The sequence below is a fragment of the Leiobunum rupestre genome, chromosome 10 (genome assembly GCF_980474605.1).
Source record: "Leiobunum rupestre chromosome 10, qqLeiRupe1.1.hap1, whole genome shotgun sequence".
NCBI classification, from domain to species: Eukaryota; Metazoa; Arthropoda; class Arachnida; order Opiliones; family Sclerosomatidae; genus Leiobunum; species Leiobunum rupestre.
The window spans coordinates 31,530,348-31,553,312 of record NC_143393.1 but is presented as its reverse complement, the minus strand read 5'-3'; the positions used below and the strand labels follow the sequence as shown (position 1 = coordinate 31,553,312).

The window sequence follows — 22,965 nt, the reverse complement described above, 5'->3', positions numbered from 1 at the left end:
TTCGAAACATAATTTCCTGTTCAACCGCCAAATTTTTTGACATCAAGTATGTTTTCATCAAAGAATGTTTCAGTTATGAATATAAGTATGGATTGTTTAGTGGCGGCTAATAGAGAGCTTTTATCTCGTTTTTCTTGAGAGCGTACGCTTTGGGCAATGACAAGTAGACCGTTTGGTGTTGGTAGATAGTAATTCGAAATGTTGGTTGTGGAATAATTTGGAAAATTTCGGAATGAGTAAATTGGTTTAGGCTGGTGAGGGCTATTATGTAGGTTATATAGAGAGACGGAAAAAGAATTGTTATGAAGAGTTTTTGGTGCAGGTTGTTGGAATGGTTTCGAAGAGTGAAACAAGGGATCATTTGGAAAGTTTGTGGAGATATAGTTCGTTGAGGAGGAAATTGTGATTGAAGAAAGTAGATAGTTTCGAATAATGAAGGAAGACCAGTCGAAGGTCAATATTGTATGGGATTCCGGCCCAAAGGTATAAAGTAGGGAGATAAGGTATTTCAGGACGGATTATACTGTGGAGGAGGATGTGAATGGTAGTTTTGTGGTAGAGTTGTGTCTTACATAGAGTTGAGACATTGGTTGGGGGGATCACTGTGGGTTTTGCTGGTGAGCTGAATGTGTAAGTAAATGTATCATTTATGATTGTTCTTTGAACATAAATTAACCATTATACTCATTATTAGTGCTTAATCTAATACTTAAATAGTCAAATATAATGAGACGGTTTTAAACTTTAATGGCTGTCATAAAACCGACTGCCAGGCAGTCCTAGAAGTCTTGCCTATCATATTTTACAATAGGTGGTGACCCCTAGTGGTAATAATTTTAACTAATAATAATATTGCTACAGTAAAGGTGGGTTTTTTCCGTGGAGAGTCGTTGAAGAGAAACTATTGTAGATATGTTGGTTTATGGGGCACTTCGGAAGTGCGCTTCGGTGCGACGAAAATCTCTTTGGGATAGCTCCCGTGCTATAGGTGTCTGAAGGAGTTGGAGTGAGCCCCATCGTACCATTTGAAATTGCCTGTGGTGCAGTGGTATGGGTAGTGATTGAAGGACGGGCCATTAGAGATCACTTTGTAGTTCTGAACGTAAGGTTACTTTCACCATTGTTGAGGCGTCGCTTTAGCTTATTAACTGGTTCATAATACAAAGATAGTTGTTTTCTAGTTCTATAAAGTCTGGTGTATATCACGAAATTTTAATCTTGAAAGGCCTGGGATAGTTGGTTTGAGAAGCTTGATTGCGAGGTAACCTGAAGAATTTTGCGTGAGCGGAGAGACTTGAGTGCAATCCAAAGTATTATCAGTCTCATTGGTTTCAGGATTGTTGAGGAGTAATACGTTGTGTTTCCGAAGGTCTGCTTGACGTTTTTATTCAATAGCGTCAACCTTTGCATCAATTTTTGCCATATAATCAGACTCACCCGTTTGGAGTAACGGGTCAAGTTTGGCTAAAACGTCATTTGAAATATCAGAGGCTCTAATTTATTGTCAACTTGTCTGCAGGCATCAATGCGTTGTTGGAGCAATGGTTCGATTTTATCAATGACTTCATCTACGATGGTGGATGCTTGCGAATTGAGTTTTATGGTTAGGGATTCGTGGCTTGATTTAAAGAAAGTGGCGGCTCTATCATTGCCAACTGTATAATGAAAAGACCCCTGTTAGTAGAGATGGCCACGAATCTATCCAATTCTTGGAAAAACGCGACTTTACTGGAGAGCGTTGTGCCATCTATTATATGTACTATGAAGCTAAAATTTAACAAAGCCAAATGAAAACGTCGTCAGAGAGCCAATGTAGAGTATTATAGTTAGACAACTTATGCTCTATTTAGTGGGCTTTAATCTGAATTATATATCCCATGTAAAAACTAGGGCTGTGCGAGTCCTCTTTTTTGGATTTCGAGTCGAGTCCGAGTCCCAAAAAATTGGACTCACCAATTTGCGAGTCCCACTTTCGAGTACTCATTCGAGTCTTCGAGTCCCTAAGAATTAGCCACGAGCAATATTCGAGTCTTAAATTTCCGAACGAGTCCAGTATGAGCATTAAATTTATTCTGAATCCAATTCGAGTCTTCAATTTATTCGCGAGTCCAATTCGAGTCATAAATTAATTCAGAGTCCCCAATTTGCAGTTGAGCCCTATCTAAGCCTTATATTGCTAAAAAGTCAGAATCATCCTAAAAATTAAATCAGTAATTAATATTTAAAATACTTAATTTACTTATCTACAATTTTTATAATAAGAAGTAATTTTACTAATTTATTAATTTAAGTAATTAAAATTTTCTTCAAAAATGTTTTAATATCTGGAATCTGGATTTTTTTGGTTACTAAAACTTACTACAAGAACTATTCACCATGTGAGTCATGTGACCTCTGACTAAACAAACTGCGTTAACGCTACCGCAGCGCCAATACGGGACTTTTACAAAAAAAAATAAACAAATAAAAATGACGGCTCGCAAGTCCATTCGAGTAATAAAAATTAAAATATTCGAGTCCGAGTCCGAGTACTCGACTCGGACTCGAGACCGAGTACTCGCAGTTTTCGAGTACTCGCACAGCCCTAGTAAAAACATTGTTTATAATGGCTCTAATTTATGCTATTGACCAATTTAAAAACGATTCAATCAACGCGAGGGGTACCTATAAGTACCACCTTTTTGATTTCGACACTCGCAACATCTATTGAAAAAAGAGCTACTTCACTTTGAGCCGCCACTTGCTTTAAGAGTTATTAAAGCTTTCCATTTCTCAAATATATAATTGCAACCAAATTTAACGCCTAAAATCCGAAAAAATTCAAATTCACCGCCAATTCTCAAATATAATTATCTTGCCTATTTGTAGCCCCTTGCAAGGCCGCCCAAGCTTTATGGTCATATAAAAGGGCTGTGTTCAGTCACGGCCAACTTCGATCACGCGTGCTGCGCTTTAGCGGCCCCGTCAATCGCCTGAATTTACCGTGTATATATTTTCCCACCAGGGTTTCGCTACGACCAAAATTTAACGTTAGTCAGATAGGAAAAATCCACAATTTTTTTTTTCAAATAAATTAAAAAAAACATTGAATTAAACCGAATGTAGGTTAATATTTAACTATTAGTATAATATTTTTTAATGATTCTAATTTTTAACGGTGTTTATAAATTATAAAAGAGTTAAACAGAAACCAAGAACATCCTCTAGATGCTGCCAGCAACATAGTATTATTGTTTAATACTTGAAACGCAATTATGTAAATAAATAAATAAAACAAAAAGTGAAAAGAAGATTCACTGTAACTTCAGGGTAAATATATTATTTTAACATTTTTTATTAAATAATATTAAGTTAAAATATATTATAAGCGCAATAAATTATAATTTTAGGTTTCAACAAGTTTTTAAGCTTTCGCCTTTTTAAACCTAGAATAATATTGTATATTTAGTAAGGGCCGGTTTGTAATTTTATCTGACTGAAATATTTTTCCATAATAAAGGTACAAACCTGAACAGAAATCATCCTCCTTGAAATGCAGGCTGCAGACCATCTATCTTTTACCTATTTAGTTCCAAAGATGTACCTAAGCATCTTTTATTATCTTCAATTATATTAGTTTTAAGATTCTTACTCTTAAAACTAATTAGATTTACAGAAAATACTACCTAAGAACGGTTATAAACTCGTGAATTTGCTATATATATATATATATATATATATACTATTAATAAAGATATGTTATTATTAAAGATTTATAAATTTTAAGCGATACATTATTTACGCGTCAAAACGCTCTACACACCTCTACAGCTTTCGAAACTATGTATTCTAATATGGCGCCTTCGCGTAAAAAACGCGTCTCTTTTTCTTCATTTAATATTTATGAGGTAATATTTTTTTAAATTTTGAATTATACATAAATATATTGCGAAAAGATAGTTTAACTTATTATACCTTGTTTTTTCTAAATAGAAAAGTGGAAAACCGAAGAAAAAACATTTTTCCGCGATTTCGCTTGTATTCCCCGCCTTTGGTGATAGTAGGTTTTTGGTCGTATGTAGCGCCCCTATCGGGATTATTCATACACGCAAATTAACATTAGATGCGAGTTGATTGACGGGGCCGCTAAAGCGCGGTACGCGTGATCGAAGTTGGCCGTGGTTCAGTAAAGCTCAACAGAGTGGGAACAAAATTTAGCTATTTCCTCAACGAAACCTAGGATCCTTTAGCTGAACGCTTCGTAGCCCACGTCAGTTTTGTGGAATTGCGCATATCTCGAAGTTTAAAAAAAAAGATTTATCTTCAGAATCGTTGTTTAATTTATCAAATCACTTGCTTATTTAAAGCCTCTTAATGGCAAACTGCAGACTAGAGTCGTCTGCTAAATTATGACTGTCCTTGCTGGTTTTAGGTCTAAGGCGAACTACATAACGTAATTTATTTCTGACGTGTGAATTTTTGACATTTGGCGATTTGTATTATATTTCTGTCAGTATTATAAGTCATGGATTTGTCAAAATACTATCGTGGTTAGTATTCACAACAGATAATCTCAATGTTAAGGTTCATTCGTAGTTAATTGGTTATTTCCAACGTATTGTAATTGTCAGCCTACTGGGCCTAGGCAACGGCTGCAGATTTGCATTAAATTAGACGTTAGCCATGGCTACATCTTCAATTGGAATCAAATGGCTTGATATATTAGAAAAGGAGTTTGACAAAGCTTTTGTGGAATTAGACACTCTTCTTGGTGAAATTGATGAAGATCAATGTGAAGTTACATATGATGGGAGACAAAGACTGACAACTCTTAGTGCAGCATTTGCTCAACTATGTCATAAAGCACAAACTGTTTTTGAAAACAACTGCAAATTTGAGGTAGGTAGTTTTTTATAGAGTAAATTTTATTGTAAGATAATACCAGCACAAAGATTATTTCAAAACAGTCAAGGGTCCCAAAGTATACTTCATATTATCTCATTATAGAGGCTATTGAACCACCAACTTATAATTTAAAAACTGGACCAAGTGTATAATTGGTGGCTTTTTAACCACTAAACCTGTCTTACTATTCTAAGTCTGCTAAAGATGAATACAGGGTGTTTAAAAATTTACCAATAAAATTTTGCCCCTAGTAGAGGCTGAGGAGCTTATAACTTTGAACTTGCGCAGTAAGATTGAAGATTACATACTCCTTACAGTCATTGTTGTACCCCGATTCAGCCCTTCCATGAACTCTCACTTGGATTAATACTGCGTGTAGTGTGAAACCATTATCAAAATCACTCGCTATCAAACTCACACCCAGATGTCTAAAGAGTTTGTTTGAAATTTATTGCATTGATTGTGCGGAAAATTAAATCAAAATCATCTTTAAAACACCAATAAATTTAATTTGAAATTCTCATGAAGAATATTTTGCCAAAATAGAATTGCCTTTTGGTTTATACTAACATTCAGTACTTAAGAATAATTCATGGTAACCTTATCTTCCATATTTAACATTTTTTTCCTCTATTTTATTTGTTGTGATTTTTTTTTACTTGTAGCTTCCCATTACCGGTTTTTCTATGCTGTTTAAAAAACCAATTAATAACTACAAAGTTGAAAATAATTTTAACCAAAATTACGGCAGTTTTACCATTGCAGATTAAAGTGAAAACATTTCAACCCTATTGATCACATTCAATTATTCAAACCAATTTCCTTTAAAAAAAGCATGTTTTATAACTTCATAAATGTTATTGTATAATTTCAACAGATTTTTAATTTCCAAACACCATTCCTGTAAAATCCTATAAAGCCAATTTAAAATTTTTCGTGAGGGGTAATCACTTAAGTAATAGCATAGGATGTACGAATTGTAGGTAATCACTGGAAATAACTGTGAAATCTGAGGAAATCAACGAATGATTTTCGAAAATCAGTAATTAGGTGTACAAAGATTTTACGAGTGAAGCTTTCCTGTGGTCTCCCTTTAAAATTTCATGTACACAGTTTCAATGACACAAAAAACATTTACTTGGAAGAAACCTAGTTTTCTTCAGTGACAAAATTCGTCAAGGGGGGGGGGGGACACTGTGTAGAAGTTCAAAGAGGGTACTTTAGTACATTCAAAGTGGGGTCTAACCCTGATTGATATTAGTTTATTCTATTTAACAATGGCAGTGCCTTAATAATCTTGGTTCTTGGCCCTATCAAATTGGCATTTGGATTATCCGAAAATGTTGAAGGCAAAATTTTAAATGATTAATCAATCAGATAATAAAATTTTTTATTGTCAATTAATTCCATAGAACAAACTTTATGATAATCAACCCATGGTTAAAGGGTTTTCCCCCAAGTTCTTCGGTTGCCCTTTTCCATAAAAACAAGTTGAGGTTAACGGTAATAGTTGGTGTAGGGAGCTGTTGACTCGCGTGGCATGAAGAGCTTGCCATCTGAATTAATAGCATTAATAGTCGCCGGTTTGCTTGGCCCTGTTGTGGTGCCAGCTAGGAGCAACAAACACAAGGAGAACGCAGCTAGCCTTTAAACACGCTAACGAAGAGTTGTGTACGAATTTAATTGGACGAGCGTCATGAGCCTCTACGCTGAACGTTTTACTGGCGGGGGGGGGAGATAATTTCCGATTTTTCCCCTTCCGAAGGCAGCAGGCGCTAAAGCGTCTAAGCGGTAAGATTTTACTATGAGTGTTAACACCAGTAGAGGGCGCAATTTGGTCATATTAATACATTTTGATATTCCGTAGGGTACACGAAGATACAATTATTATATGTAGACAAAACTAATGAGTTTTTTTATTATATTATAGTGTTTAAAATTTAAACGGATTTTTCATGTGTTTTTTATATAATTTTTTTGATTTTAGACCAAAGTAGAAGAATATTGGGATATATCGTAGGTTTCATAGGTTTTTGACCTACAAAATCGATTTCGACTATGGTGCTTTATCGTTCTGCGGCTTGTTCTCTTTTATATATAACACATTATCCCACGAAACTAAGCACCGTCTCAGGGCCTCTAGGCCAAGAGGACATGTTGGATCTGTTACGCTCTCGAGCGATTCGACGGCTGTTCTGCTCAGCGGTAAACGTAGTATCTGTCACGTTGCAGAACGCCTCCACAGCCGTTTTGTTAAAGATTATTTATCTAAGTTAAGCTTATATCAGTTTACTATTGGGTAGATTTTAGCTGGTTAGGTTAGGTTAGGTTGGGTAAGGTTGGGGTGGGGAGGCGCCGCTCGCCCCCAGCGCTCGAGCGAAGTGAGTGCGCGGCACCGTCAGGTGCCAATAAGGAAAACATTATTTTAAATTAATATACTTATATCATATTTGGGAAAAAATTTATCTACAAATATTTTATGATTGGCGAAAATATCTCCAACTGGAAGCCATTTGCAATCTTGGTTTTTGCCAAACATGGACAAGTAACAATAACTTAAAAACAACAACATCCACTTCTTGTACAATAAGAGGTACAAGAAGTGGATGTTGTTGTTTTAAAGTTATTTTATGTACAAGTAATTTTAACAAGTAACAATACTCTGATAAGTATTGTACCACAAATTTACTATCCTTGGATGAGTTAATATTGGATTTTGCCCAGCGATTGTTAATTTCCGCAGAACAAGCCGCAGAACGATAAGGCACCATAGTCGAAATCGATTTTGTAGGTCAAAAACCAATGAGACCAACGATATCTCCCAATATTCGTCTACTTTGGCCTAAAATCTAGCATATGATCAAACAATTGCACGTGCATCACGTGCTCTACGTGCTCAAAACGCCAAAAACCAAATTATTGAGGTACTAATAATATAAATATTAACAAAATCAAGTCTAAAATATTGGTACTCTCGTCAAGTACCCGTTTGTACCCTGAATTTTCATTTTACAGTAAATTGAGAAACAAAAACGCCATCTAGGGGGGGCGACACTCATAGTAAAATCATACCGTCTAAGCAATGAAAAATGTACACAAGAAAATCCACGACTTTTGACGGGTTTTGTGTTTGTTGCTCCTAAGTGCCAGAGTGTTCTTGGCTGATTACTAAATATCAAGCCTTATCGGTCGAAAATCAGTTTTGGAAATCGGGGGCGCTTTCGGCTTGTCCGTAATAAGTGAAGACTTTCTGCCTCTCCAAATGGGCGAAGGAAAGAATTTTGTTGATTTGTTAACAGCTCCGTCTATCGAGGATAAATAAAAGCTTGTAATAATTAAGTAAATAATGATGGCGTCGATTAATTCTGAAAATCACTTAATAAAATGTATTTACTTTAATAACTTACAATTGGGTCATTCCATGTGAAATCGACCAAAGTCCCCACAGCACCATCTCCGATTTTATTGAAACTCCATACACAATTAAAATGAACATATTTAGGGAGAAATCCAAAGTTTTAGGTCCAATCTTCTATAACTTTTGGAGAAATGGTCTTTTGAAATTTGTTAGTGCACGTAACTTTTTTTGCGCCGTTTTAAAGTGCGATGTTTGAGCCTTTATAATTAATTAATATAAAGGAGTACATTTATGAAAAAAATTGTAACATTTAGAGACTTGTTGGAAATTCGCTTAAAAATATTAGTTTTGTACTGTGTGATATATATAATTTAAAAAAAAATGTCAAAGTCGGCGTAATTTTCACCGAAACTGCAAAATGAGATAAGCTAAAAGGTCAAGATTTAAAAAAATTTTCTTTACGGTTACTATAAAACTTTGAATATTTTTGCTAAAGGATGCCTTTCACCGGAAAATACATTAATATTCAGGATCTCAGTAAAACTTTTCCAATTTAACCTCCTTCAATATAGACGTTTTTACCAAAAACGTGAAAACGTGGTAATACGTTTAGTGTTATATAGACTGTTGGGAAACTAAAAATAACATAAAATCTGATACCAATAAAAAGGCAAGATTTCTATCTACAACATGTAAAAATAAAAATGTTGACTATTAAGGTTTTTCTGGTCCAAATTTAAACGTCAACTTTTGACCGTTTCTCAGATATTTATTTGTTGTAAAGTAAAATATTTTCGTGATATTCGGAAACTTAATTTGAACCTTTTTTAACATTTTCCCCAAAAATGCGTGAACGGTATTAGCATCGTGTGTCAAGCAGTTAGATATTATACACAAATTGAAATGATTCAAAAGCCTCGTATCAGAGTTCTTCGCCACCTCACACGGTAAAAAACCCTTGTGACGGTATCGGTGGTACAGTAAAACGAATTATAGCTAAAGCCAGTTTACGAGCGGTGTTAAACAAGTCTCAAATTCAAACACGTGAAGAAATGTTCCTTTGGTGTTGTTTGAACATAAAAATCATTGATTTTGGGTACCTTTCCAAAGTAGACGTTGCCAACCATGTGACAGAGTTCTGCCTCAACGAAAGGCACATTGGTATTAAGTCTATTCCGGGAACGCGATCACATCACGCTTTTATACCATAGTCTGAGAACGAGATTAATATCAAAAGAGTATCTGCCGATAATTTTGGTACAAAATTTGTAATATTTCGTCCAGTCGTCTTTCAACTAACATCATGGGAAGATTGCGTACCAGGGGTTTTCATTGCTTGTACCTATGATGAAGAGTGGTACGTTACGTAGGAAACGTTATCGAACGATCAGAAGAGCAGAAAGATGTTTCGGTAAACTGCATGAAACAGAAAGGGCTTTCCACGCAGAATGGATGTATGTTGGTTACCGTCACAGAACATATTAGCAATTCTTGCTCCGCAAACGACTTCAGATTGTAAAAAATACGTTCTAAAAAAATTATACTATGACAAAATAGTATCTTTGTACCAAATCAACAAATAAATATCTGAGAAACGGTCAAAAGTTGACGTTTAAATTTGGACCAGAAAAACCTTAATAGTCAACATTTTTATTTTTACATGTTGTAGATAGAAATCTTGCCTTTTTATTGGTATCAGATTTTATGTTATTTTTAGTTTCCCAACAGTCTATATAACACTAAACGTATTACCATGTTTTCACGTTTTTGGTAAAAATGTCTATATTGAAGGAGGTTAAATTGGAAAATTTTTACTGAGATCCTGAATATTAATGTATTTTCCGGTGAAAGGCATCCCTTAGCAAAAATATTCAAAGTTTTATATTAACCGTAAAGAAAAAAATTGAAAATCTTGACCTTTTAGCTTATCTCATTTTGCAGTTTCGGTGAAAATTACGCCAACTTTGACATTTTTTAAAAATTATATATATCACAAAGTAAAAAACTAATATTTTTAAGCGAATTTCCAACAAGTCTCTAAATGTTACAATTTTTTTCATAAATGTACTCCTTTATATTAATTAATTATAAAGGCTCAAACATCGAACTTTAAAACGGCGCAAAAAAAAGTTACGTGCATTAACAAATTTCAAAAGACCATTTCTCCAAAAGTTATAAGAGTTTGGACCTAAAACTTTGGATTTCTTCCTAAATAGGTTCATTTTAATTGTGTATGGAGTTTCAATAAAATCGGAGATGGTGCCGTGGGGACGTTGGTCGATTTCACATGGAATGACCCAATTGTTAGAAAAGTAAATATTTTCCTAAATATTTATTTTAAAATATGGCTCAGTGAAATTAACCTAGATGACGCTCTCGCTCTATACCGATAAAAAGAGGGGGAATTTGAAGAAAGGAAGTCTTGACTTATGAGCGCCATTCGATAGCTTCCGTTATCAAACCTCTTGAAGTGGAAAAACCCTGCTTGTGCCGCTTTCAGTCACGGACTCACCATGAACTACAGAAGTTTAGTTCGTCCATGTATACTTACCGTTTAGTAAACGGTTTATATTCTTACTGTACACCTTTTCGTGTTTGAGCTGGAGTAGTCGGTTTTCCCGATGAGTGACTGCACTGGGACTATCGTAACTATTTTTGTGAATACATTGATATAGGCTTCATATTTTTTTCCAATTCAGTAGCCGTAATTATTTTATATGGTACAATTTTAATTGATGGTAGAATAAATGCGGGTGGGATTTTGAATCTTCGCGGCTTCTTCATAACTATCTAGGGAGGGAACACTGGAACAGCGGATTGGTTGATATTTGAGCATGCGCAGAGATCAAATTTTGCCTGTCGCCTAGAAACAAATAACTATTACAATGCTTTGGCCATCATGGTCCCATGGACAGGTAATAGGCTCTTAAATAAATCATCTTCCAAGGAAATCGCCAAGAAGTAATATTTCCGAGAGCCAGGACCGGCAAGGTATTGTTTATATAGTGCTTGTGGAAATAATGGAAACGTTTCACCTGTACACAGAACGTCATGTTTTTGCCAAGCCTTATATATGTTCAAAAAAGCTACCTGGTTAAAAGGGAACGCCATGGGGAACGCTTGTTGCTGCCGTAAAGGTGAAAAATTTCTATTATTTTAACCACGGCCAACTTTGATGTCGCGCTTTAATCGCCAACACATTCGCCAAAATTCCGCGAGCAAGGCTATAACAAGCCTGTCCCGGCACTCATACAGTTTTTTATATTGGCTTCAATGCTAAAACTATTCTAAAAATAATATTCCGCTAGGGGCGCTCAACTCACACATATATCTTTGCTCGTAGGTTAACATAGAATCTTCAACGAATGGGTTGGCCGCTATAGCGCGAGATCACAGTTGGCCCGTGTTTTAACAAACACTATATAAACAGTGACTGGCTGGTCCTGGCTCTCGGAAATATAACTTGTTGGCGATTTCCTGGGAGGATAATTTATTGAATAGGTGATTCTGAAATATAATATTGACAAAAACATGTAAAAAAGAGTTAATTTTTTGGGCACGAGTTCTTGATGTATTAGTAGATTGTGGCTCGCGCCATTTTGGACGCGCGTTGTAAATAGAAAAAGAAACGCGCGCTCAAATACACTAACCATACGACAGAAAATAACCAAATCATGTGACCACCGATCTTTTTTAGAATCATCTATTGAGCCGTCCATGTTAATACCCTTCTCCTTATTTGTTAATTTTTATCGTAATGAACAAGAGAGTCGATGTGAACAAACAAAATGGCGGAGCTGAGAGTTAAATAGGAGCGCTAGCATACTTGGTTAAAGGTGCCCTTAAGGGGTTGGAAAGTGCTATAACTGGTGGCTTTACCGGGGAGTCGGGGTCCGGCTATTGTAACCCATAAGGGCGGTGGTGCACTGGGAGATGTTAGCAATAATCAAATGGTCCTATCTCCACCTCAGACTTCAGTCAGGTATGGACTGGAAATTGGGCTTCGCCTCAGGCTAACGGAGAGGGTACAGGCAAACTGGCCGCCTCGGAGGATTGGGTAGTCTGCTGTGGGGCGGCGGTTTCCCGTATGAGGCGCAGTGGTCCTGTTTCCCGGCCTTTTGGGGCAACACCGGAGTCCGGTGCCAGCTGTGCCGGGTAACTTGGGCCGCTGTGTGCCCGTCGTTCCCCTTTAGGAGCTCTCTCCAAAGGGTATGACTCTTTACCTACGTAGCTAGGTTGTCGGCTGGAGTTATTATAGCATCCACTCTCGATCCCACAGCTGTGCGCGAAGTGGGAGTTGGTCGTCCCATTGCTGCGCGTTTTGACGGGATGAGTGGCTCGCGTCGAGGGTGAGACCATCAGTAGTAGGGTTCTGCTACCCATGCTGGATTTGTCACCTGTCTGGGCTTGTGGACGCTGGCGTAGGGCATTCTGATGAGAGCACCGGTGTAGTAGGCTGTTGATTCGCTTGGAGCACCGGTATATAAATTTCTGACCACACATACTTTGTTAAAGGAATCCATTTTATCGCCTAAATCAACGAAGTTTTCGTTTAACTTTCCCTAAAGAGAGAGGAGCGTTGCCTACTTTATGCACGCAGTTACAATTGTAAAGCTGACTCTCGCATAGACTCGCAAACGTGAGGTCACGGTTTGTCTACATCGACTCCCTTTGGCTCTGAATGCGCGGAAAAAATACATTTAAGGCGCCATTTAATCGAGGCAGTCTCTCGTCCTGGTCCCAGGATGTCCGTGATGGTCAACTCAAACCCGGGGTAGCGGGTCAAACGGCCCCTATATACAGGGTTGCCACATGTCAGGGAAATCAGGGAATTTAAAAATGGATCTTTAAAGTCAGAGAATTCAATTTTATCTTGACACTTTTTGAAGGTAATTTTACTCTAGATCTACGATTATTTATTTCCTTTAAAGTTTGGGTAATTTTTTCAACATTGCAATAATCGTTTTACTAAAATATAAGAAATATATATCTTTTAGCTGTATTTAAGGTTATAATTAACGCAAAAATATGATAATTTAGTAAATTGCAAGTGGTTAGCACTCTCGCCTCGCAGCAAGAAAAGCCAGATTTGATCACAGCTTGTGGTACTGGGTGAAAACCTGGAACCGCTCTTTCGCGTTGGGTTTGTAAGTTATCTCCCTGCTTGGGTTTTGGAACGAGCACTTCGGTTTCCCCCTTTCCATAAAAACTTGCTGAGGTTAACCGTAATTATAAGTGTAGGGAGCTGTTAGCTCGCTTGACTTGAAGGGCTTGCTTCACAAGTCACTAGTTGACTTAGGCGTGTGTGGTACTTTGACGTAAAAGGAGCCATTAATTGTTTAGAAATCAATAAATTTTATAAAATCTAAAACCCTATTTAAATAAAAACATGGATTTTATTTTTATTTAAAAGAAAATCAGAAAAGTGGAAACTCTGATTGAAATAGAGGGCTGACGTAGCTCCACCTAAATATTTGTTTACCTGCTATACAAAATAAATTGAAGACCTATACGTCCTTAGATAATCCTGGTTTCACAAATAATTTAATCTAACCGTAACTTAAAAACGATAATTATTTTAGAAAACTTTCAAAAACCTCTTAAAATCTGTAATTTTTTTGATTTCGACCGAAATTTTGTTTCATTTTACAGTGTAACTAGGAAATTATATATGTATACACTCGGAATGTCTAAGGATGTATTGGCTCCGTGGTGCGAACGCGTCTGGAGAAACGGGTGGGGCTTTAACTAGGTCGAATGTAAGACGCTGCAGTCAAAATCTCGGCTCTAAACCATGAGAATCATCAGGGCCACCATTGTCTTACTTAGACATTCCTAGTGTATGCTTTTGTAAATTCCTAGTGTATAACTGTATATTTTTGTAAATTCCTAGTGTATAACTGTATATTTTTGTAAATTCCTAGTGTATAACTGTATACGTATTTAAATTCCTAGTGTATAACTGTATACGTATTTAAATTCGTGGTGTAATGATTGGTGTTTTAAATTTAACTCGTTGAAAGAAATTGAAAGTACTTTTGAAGTTTACGTATCGAAATATTCGGCTTCTTGCATTTGGTAGTCTGGATCGTAGTCCAGCGTAGTAGCAGCCTGCAGGCTGGGAGCAGGTTTATCCCGAGACTTCCGACCTGGGTTGCTATCCGTCGATATGTCTTCGTTCAAAATCTCCAAAGGCTTCGCTAATTTAGAATTCGCGATCGTTTCGGGTACGTTACCTAACAGTTTGGACCGTAAATTGTCAAAATTTTGCAAAATGTCGTTCGATTCTCGCGTACAATCGCAGTTGCAACTTGGCGGGACGACGATTTTCCGCGACAACATCAGATCGACGATTCGATCGGCCGTTTCGTTGCTGGACATGAGGATAGTCATTAGGATAGTTTCTAAATTTTGCGTCAGAAAGTGACTGTGATTTTGCAAGTTCCGGGCTATCGCGTCCATGTCCACTCGGGAACGCATTCTCACTTCTCGGACCACTTCACTGACGGCTTCGTACACTTGAGTTTCTTCTTGCTGAATTCGTTGGCACGAGTTGATGAAGGTGTTCTGCGCCGTCAGCAAGATTCTGAAATTGTTGTCCACTTTGGCCCCTAATTCGTACAGCCTTCGGTCCAGACTTTCACCCACACCGGCCACTTCCGGTTTCATGGTGGACAGTAGTTTAATTTGATCGCGAAGTTCGTCGAAACCGCGTTGGATGATCTCTCTCGTGATGTTGCCGTCTTGGAAAATGTCGCTCACGAAACCGCTCAGCTGGTCCGAAGATTTGCGCAACTCGTGGATGCTGTTGACCACCTTCCGGCTGTACGATTCCACGTCGTTGTCCAGTTTTTTGAATCGGTCTTCGTTGAAACGCAAAGATCGTTGCAAAGTCGCCGTAATATCTTCAATTTTTTCCTTAGTCTGACTGTTGTAACTGACGAAGTCGTAGTCGTTGAGAATGGTGCGCAACCGGCTGTCGGAGGTGTAGTTAAATTCCAGACAGTTTTCTTTGAGATAGTCCAGCGAGTCGAGAATCATCGCGCTTTGGTTTTTGCTTTGGTTGATCTCGGACTCTGGTATCGACGATTTCTTCGTGTCATTTAATAAGTTATTCTCCATCCACGCGGTTAATTTATTAACTAAGTTTAGTTCATTATGTTCTTCGCGGATTATATCTCTTAACGTGGTCTCGAGCGGTGGGGAATTGAGACGCGATTCGAGAAGCGATTGTCGTTCGTCGCTCTTGGCCAGTTTCTCCAAGATGTCTTCGCCGTACACTTGAACTTCCCTCTCCAACGCTTCAATCTTTTGACTAACTCTGTCCAGCCTCATTTCGATTTTGGTGTCCAGCACGGCGAATTTGTGGTTGAATTTGTCGTTCAGGCTGTCCATTTGGCGGCCTATTTGGACGTTCGAGAATTCGTCCTTGCGTTCTTTGTCGTTGACGACGTCTTCGACCTTTTCCAGCCGGATCTCGAACTTCGTTTCCATTCGGCTCAGTTTGGACTCGATGTTTTCCAAGCGTCTGCCCATTTGCTCCAACGAGAATTCGATCTTCCCCAGCTTGTGCGGGGAACTATACGAGTCCAGGTTGCGCAGTTTCTCGTCGATGGAGAGTAAGACGTCGTACACGTATGCCGGGATGGACGCCGGATTCCCGAGTTGGGTGCTACCTATTAGCAAAGTATTTGGGATTAGCCATTTTGGAAGTTGCATTTTTAACATACTGTTCGTATTTAACACTGTTAAGACCCCCTTTGAATAACGGTTGAGACCCTACTTTGAATAACGGTTGAGACCCCCCTTGAATAACGGTTGAGATCCACTTGAAAAAAATAATTAATTTTGAAATTTAATAATAATAATGGTATGTTTCTATTTGATTTGAATCAAGTGATGTTTCTATTTGATTTGAATCAAGTGATGTTTCTATTTGATTTGAATCAAGTGATGTTTCTATTTGATTTGAATCAAGTGATGTTTCTATTTGATTTGAATCAAGTGATGTTTCTATTTGATTTGAATCAAGTGATGTTTCTATTTGATTTGAATCAAGTGATGTTTCTATTTGATTTGAATCAAGTGATGTTTCTATTTGATTTGAATCAAGTGATGTTTCTATTTGATTTGAATCAAGTGATGTTTCTATTTGATTTGAATCAAGTGATGTTTCTATTTGATTTGAATCAAGTGATGTTTCTATTTGATTTGAATCAAGTGATGTTTCTATTTGATTTGAATCAAGTGATGTTTCTATTTGATTTGAATCAAGTGATGTTTCTATTTGATTTGAATCAAGTGATGTTTCTATTTGATTTGAATCAAGTGATGTTTCTATTTGATTTGAATCAAGTGATGTTTCTATTTGATTTGAATCAAGTGATGTTTCTATTTGATTTGAATCAAGTGATGTTTCTATTTGATTTGAATCAAGTGATGTTTCTATTTGATTCGAATCAAGTGATGTTTCTATTTGATTCGAATCAAGTGATGTTTCTATTTGATTTGAATCAAGTGATGTTTCTATTTGATTTGAATCAAGTGATGTTTCTATTTGATTTGAATCAAGTGATGTTTCTATTTGATTTGAATCAAGTGATGTTTCTATTTGATTTGAATCAAGTGATGTTTCTATTTGATTTGAATCAAGTGATGTTTCTATTTGATTTGAATCAAGTGATGTTTCTATTTGATTTGAATCAAGTGATGTTTCTATTTGATTTGAATCAAGTGATGTTTCTATTTGATTTGAATCAAGTGATGTTTCTATTTGATTTGAATCAAGTGATGTTTCTATTTGATCGCATTTTATTCGGTGGAGTAATAATAAATTGGGGATTTTTTAACAATAGGTACTTTTATTTTGGTTTGTTATCTGTCAAGGATTACAGTAATGCCAAAAGATTCAACCGCAGTTTATTATGTAGAAAGATATGATCAATGTAAAATTTTTACTTGCCAGCAATTTCTACCACGGAAAATACGACATATTTCGAGATTTTTCTACGTGTTGGATGAGGTAGGACTGATGACGAAATAGATTTAACAGCAAGATATAACTAAATATAAGAAATATTGAATAAAAGAGAACGCACAACAACACAACCCCAGTGAAATTTGGACAAGGTAAAGTAACCGAAAGCAAAAGTAAAACATAATTTCTGTGTTTAAAGAAAACTACCACCGATAAGCAAGTTCCAAACTAAAAGTAAAACTGGACTCGTAAACGAAGTATTGGCGCCTGACGGCGCCGCGCACTCGCTTCGCTCGAGCCCCATTCGTGCTAATCAAGCTGTGCCATCTCTAACGCGACCTATAGGACAGTACCTAGTATAGTCTTTTGGGAGAGCGACTGAGAGATTATTCGATCCCACACGAAGAAGTTTTCCTTCCTCCTGTGTGCATATATTAACCCCACCTACGGACATCGTATCCAGTGAAATCGTACCTTGTATCTGGCGAATTGAATTCTACGCAAAAAACTCATTTTCGGTTTGCACACTTTTTAAAAATTTAGTAAATCTAATTCGTCATCAGTCCTACCTCATCCAACACGTACAAAAATCTCTAAATATGTCGTATTTCCCGAGGTAAAAATTGCTGGCAAGTAACAATTTTATATTTATCATATCTTTCTAAATAATAAATTGTGGTTAAATTTTTTGCATAACTGTAATCCTTGACACATAAAAAAAGAAACAAAAAAAAGAAAAGTACCTATTGTTAAAAATAGCCATAAAGGGTCAAAACTAAGTCCCGGACCAATTCGGATACCAAGCATATTTGAGTAACTAAAATATTTAAAAAAAAACTAAATTTAATTAGGATTAGATTATATAACCGATAGAAGCGAAGAAAAGCTGGAAAGATCTAATAATTGTTTTAACATATCAATAAAATTCGATTTAATTAATAATTAGCAAAATAGTGTCAACCGTGTTTAAAATCAAATATTTGAGGCACAAAATATCAATAAAATTCCCATTTGAGGCATAAATTATCAATAAAATCCCCATATTTGGGGCATAAAATCATCAATAAAATTCCCATATTTGAGGCATAAATATAAATAAAATTCTCATATTTGAGGCATAAAATATCGATAAAATTGCCATATTTGAGGCATAAAATATCAATAAAATTGCCATATTGTAGGCATAAAATATCAATAAAATTGCCATATTGGAGGCATAAAATATCGATAAAATTGCCATATTGGAGGCATAAAATATCGATAAAATTGCCATATTTGAGGCATAAAATATCAATAAAATTGCCATATTTGAGGCATAAAATATCAATAAAATTGCCATATTTGAGGCATAAAATATCAATAAAATTCCCATATTTGAGGCATAAAATATCAATAAAATCCCCATATTTGAGTCACAATGTATCAATAAAATTCCCATATTTGAGGTATAAAATATCAATAAAATTCCCATATTTGAGGTATAAAATATCAATAAAATTTCCGTATTTGATGCATAAAATATGAATAAAATTAGATTTAATTAATACTTAGCAACATAGTGTCAACCGTGTTAAAAATCCTATATTTGAGGCATAAATTGCGTACCTTTTGATCCTTTCGTGAAAGTGTTCTCGGCGATGAGATGGTCTCGCAGTTTAGCCGCGTCCAGCAGCGTCCAAAGAGACAGCCACACCAGTAGCGACAGCTTCATCGCGCCCGTTGCTTCAAACTACTAGATCCTCAAAAACAATGTCTTCCGCTGATCTTTAACCCAGCCATAAGTTTTAATTGGGCCTTATTAAAAATTACATTTCAAACTATTCATTATTAGTGTACAAGGTCCAATAAAGAGTAAAAGCACCTAGAAGGGATATTGGTCGGAGAAGCACCCGACGTCTGCGGTTCACTATGGCACTGACATTTTTCGTGGCTTCGTTGCGCGTGTGTCTCTTCTCCGGCCGTAGTCGGCCTTAAAGCAATAACGCGCTAACTTGCATTTGGTTTTTATATTCATACATTTTGGAAGAATCTACTTATAGAGATGCTAAGCAGGGCACTCTACAAGTTTGAACAACAACGTCGGGAGTCACGTGAACATTTTAGACGTTTGACTTTTCCCGTTTGTACTTCGGAGTCAAATATTTAACAACTAATATATTTATAGTGTTTAAATTCAAATACTGATCAATATCATTTTCTAACTGAACAAATCGAGACAGAATTATGACAACCAGGACGCGGCAGATTCTCGTCTCGATGTGGCTGACGTTTTTTTGGACGTCACTAGGTTAACTTAACAAACAACAACGTGAGAGGGGAGCGCGCGCAGAGGGTATTTATTTTCTCTCGTTGGAGGGATCAAAGCCGTTAGAGTTATCTTACCAAACGCGGTACGGCAGGATAAGCATTCCAAGTAGAGGTATGGATTCCTGTGACAACTTATTATTTATATAGCAGCGTACTTGTTAAAAATTGTAAATCCTTGTTTGAATTGAAATACGCCTAGGCCTTGGACAATTAAGAGTATAGAAAGAGATAAATTTGCGGTACACCCGGGAACACGAAGAAACCAATAGTTGTATTTCGACAACACTCATTCCCGTAAATAAGACCTGTTTTAGTATTGTTCAAACGACATTTTTAATTTTTCGTGTACTCTGGGTTAGCGACAGGTGCGCAATTTGTTAAAATTCGATTGCAAACGTACTTGATTGCGTTAGCGAGAGGGGTCAGGAAAAACGTGTACTTCAATCGGGTCGGACATGGTATTTATCCCAAAATTGGAAATTTCTACATCCATAATAATAGCATAATTTATCATCCGAAGAGCTTTGTGAACTGGTCCAGTAGGTGGGGCTAGTCTTCCATTTTCCTGGGCGGCGCTATTGAAAACTATCGGACTTGGGACTCAAACTGACGAAGATAAAATTATTATGCTAATTTATATGGATAAATGAAGACGTTTCTGCTCAGTTGCTAGTCTTTGGTTATATATTATTTAATAACAGGCTTGCCACGTTATTTTTAACGAACGTAGAAGAATATTTGAAACAAGACGTACGACGGTCAAAATACACACAATCCTCCTGATGTGTTAAGTTTGTTTGAGCTATTCACAGCAACCTGCAACGCCGGTGACATTACAAATATATATCCACGGCCATACTTATTTGCACTTACACTTATTTGTTAATTCTGGTCAGACGTTGAGTATCACATTTATTTGTTCCTTGTGGTCACAGGTTGAGTGTCACTCTTATTATTTACTTATGGTCACACGGTGCGTGTCACATTTATTTGTTACTTATGGTCACACATTGAGTGTCACTCTTATTGGTTACTTTTGGTCACACGTTGAGTGTCACATTTATTTTTACTTCTGTTCATACGTTGAAAGCGCGGCGCGAACGTTCTTGAAAAATGCGAGAGGGAAACTCACGGGTACAATGTCGGAAGTTGCGGGGGTCCGTATACGCTGTCCAAAAAACCTTACTTAGAATTAAAATTAAGCAACGTATTTCTATGTTATAACTCTCTTGAAAATCGGACTTAAATTAAGGAACGTTATGTAGACTTTTAGGCGAAAATATAAAACCGCGAAAATTGGGGTCCCGTAAATTACCCTGGAAACTACACTTAAATTTAATATTTACTGATATAACCGAATCCTAACCTAATCAAAAATTTTTTTAACGTTATCGGACTTAATTTTAAATAAAATATCTACCACACAAAGCGAAACCACCGAAATTAGTAAATTGGGCATTTGCCCAACTACTAGGGCTCCTATTTCAAAAATTTATGAAAGGCTATCGATGCCGAGGTATGTACATTCGAACGAGATATCATTGACTTTTCTAGATCTAACTGTTGAAGAGATACGCGCGACACGGCGGCATCGGCATCGGCTACACTATACGTGAGACTAATACAAACAAATCCCTAGGATTGTGTGTTAAAAGGACTGATTGGGGATATTTGAAAAATCGAAGTGGCTGTGCTCTCGGCGAAAACGTCGTTTCTTTAACTTAGCGCGTTTTCGTTCTAAGACGGAGTGTTATCTGATAGAACTTGAGTCTTCGGCTCTTATGTCGGCTGTGCGGGTCGTGTCACTTCACATCTAAGACGCCGCGGACGAAACACGAGCCATGTGTTTATTGTCGCTCTCGGCGACTGCCTCAGTTTCTTCCAAGTTCTACAGATTAAATACGAATATTCTAAGCGGCGATATTAATGGCTTCATTTTTTTTCTCTTAGTATTGATTTTATTATTTAGAATAATCGTGTTATCTATTTTTATAGTTTTATTACGTCTGTTATTTTATGATATCTTGTTTATATTCGATTTCTTTAAAATCGCTTTTTTAACGCGAGAAAGGTTTGAAATAAAAAAAATGATCTTGCGACTAAATTATTAATAGTAAGAGTACTATGCAGGGTTGGCTGGCTTAAACCACACTGGTTTAAGCCAAGTGATGGTTTTAAAAAACCAATGGTTTTTTAGTGTTGTAAGTCGGAGAATTAAAAAGGTTTTCAATCCATGATTAGTCTAATATATTGTTTGCAAATTTAAATAATGCGGCATTTCGCCTCATTTTTTTCGAATCTAAAAGTAAAACTAAACCTCTAGACTAGTTTAAACAATGTAACACTATTAATGTTTGGTAGTATGTTTACTGATACTAGACATTTTATATCGGTAAAAAGTTAAAAAAAATTTAATGTTTTTATGTTTTGAATTTTTTATTTTTCCGCATTTTATTTTTCCGGAAAATTAACAACACTAGTTTTTTTTTAATAATTTGGCTTTTTTAATTAAAAATTATTCCAAAATGTTTGTACAGTTTCTTACCGAAATGTTTACAATTCTAAAACATTTTCAAAGTGACCACATTTCCTATATTTTCTTAGGTTTTCTCACGTAGTACACATTTTGTTTCAAAAGGTTGTGCAAAAATGTGTATGCGTGTTTTTCCCCATTTCCATACGATGAGTTAAAAGAGCGCCAGAGAGCTTCAAAGTGTGGCCTAATAGCCCCTAGAAGTTGGCCTCAACAAGCGCAAGACCAAGCAGCGGAGAAATGCGAACATGTGATAGGTATAAAGTACTTTGTAAACAAATCGAGGTAACCAGCGTAAAAAAGTATTTAAAGTCCCTGCTGCTTGGTTTTGCGCTTGTTGCAGCCTACTTCCATTGTAGGCCACACCAGACTTGGAAATAGCGGGAGTCTTGGGGCCAATGGCTCTTAAAAAAATCAGGTGGCCCTTAAAATAAATCATTCGAACGGGGGTTGCGGGCCACCGTGGCTCCCAAATTAAATAAAAAATATTTATTACAAATATCATGGACATTTCTGGAAATTAATTTTTTTTACGCCGCTTCTGAACCCCCTTGGGCCAGTGGCTCTCAATAAAATAAAGTTATGGGGGGTCGGGAGCCCGTATAACCCCTGTTAAAAATATCACTATTTCCAAGTATGGGCCACACCATAGAGAAAGAAGGAAGGCCACACTTTGAAGCTCTCTGGCGCTCTTTTCACTCATCGAAGGAAAATGGGGAAAAACAGGCATACTTCTCAACTCAGCCCCTACAACTCCATAACATTTTTGCTTAACAATTTAATTTGAAACACCCTGTATAACCCGAAAACACCCCATCGCCGTGTACCCTTCACTTTATTTTATCCGCGGTTTTTCGATAAGAATTATTATTTTTGCGAATAAAAAGGCAAGTCAGACTTCTGGTT

The 22,965-nt window shown here is 36.6% G+C and overlaps 2 protein-coding genes across 4 annotated transcripts in view; one reads left to right on the top strand and one right to left on the bottom strand.

Annotated features, from left to right (window-relative positions):
* Positions 1 to 4,337: 4,337 nt before the first annotated feature.
* LOC149925388 (Golgi-associated PDZ and coiled-coil motif-containing protein-like) overlaps positions 4,338 to 22,965 on the top strand; it is a 38,102-nt gene continuing 19,474 nt past the window's right edge. Inside the window, exons 1-2 of one of the 3 annotated variants that reach the window (XM_090160191.1) lie at positions 4,338 to 4,529; positions 4,611 to 4,878. In XM_090160191.1, coding sequence (XP_090016317.1) covers positions 4,663 to 4,878 — 216 coding nt within the window. In that variant the 5' untranslated portion in view covers positions 4,338 to 4,529; positions 4,611 to 4,662. Of the gene's footprint in view, positions 4,879 to 22,965 lie in introns of all 3 variants that reach the window. The other 2 variants (XM_090160190.1, XM_090160192.1) reach the window with 2 other exon arrangements.
* Positions 13,698 to 19,332, bottom strand: LOC149925389 (uncharacterized). The gene is made up of 2 exons (XM_090160189.1): positions 18,825 to 19,332; positions 13,698 to 15,918 (listed from the first exon to the last, which is right to left on the bottom strand). The coding sequence occupies exons 1-2, from the start codon at positions 18,928 to 18,930 to the stop codon at positions 14,288 to 14,290; spliced, it is 1,737 nt and encodes a 578-aa protein (XP_090016315.1). The 5' UTR covers positions 18,931 to 19,332; the 3' UTR covers positions 13,698 to 14,287.

What these genes read in the sequence shown, in the direction of transcription:
- LOC149925389 (XM_090160189.1), bottom strand. Translation starts at nt 18,930, where the DNA reads ATGAAGCTGTCGCTACTGGTGTGGCTGTCTCTTTGGACGCTGCTGGAC. An exon ending in TTTCACGAAAGGATCAAAAG is followed by an intron (nt 15,919 to 18,824) that starts GTACGCAATTTA and finishes CTTTGCTAATAG; the next exon opens with GTAGCACCCAACTCGGGAAT.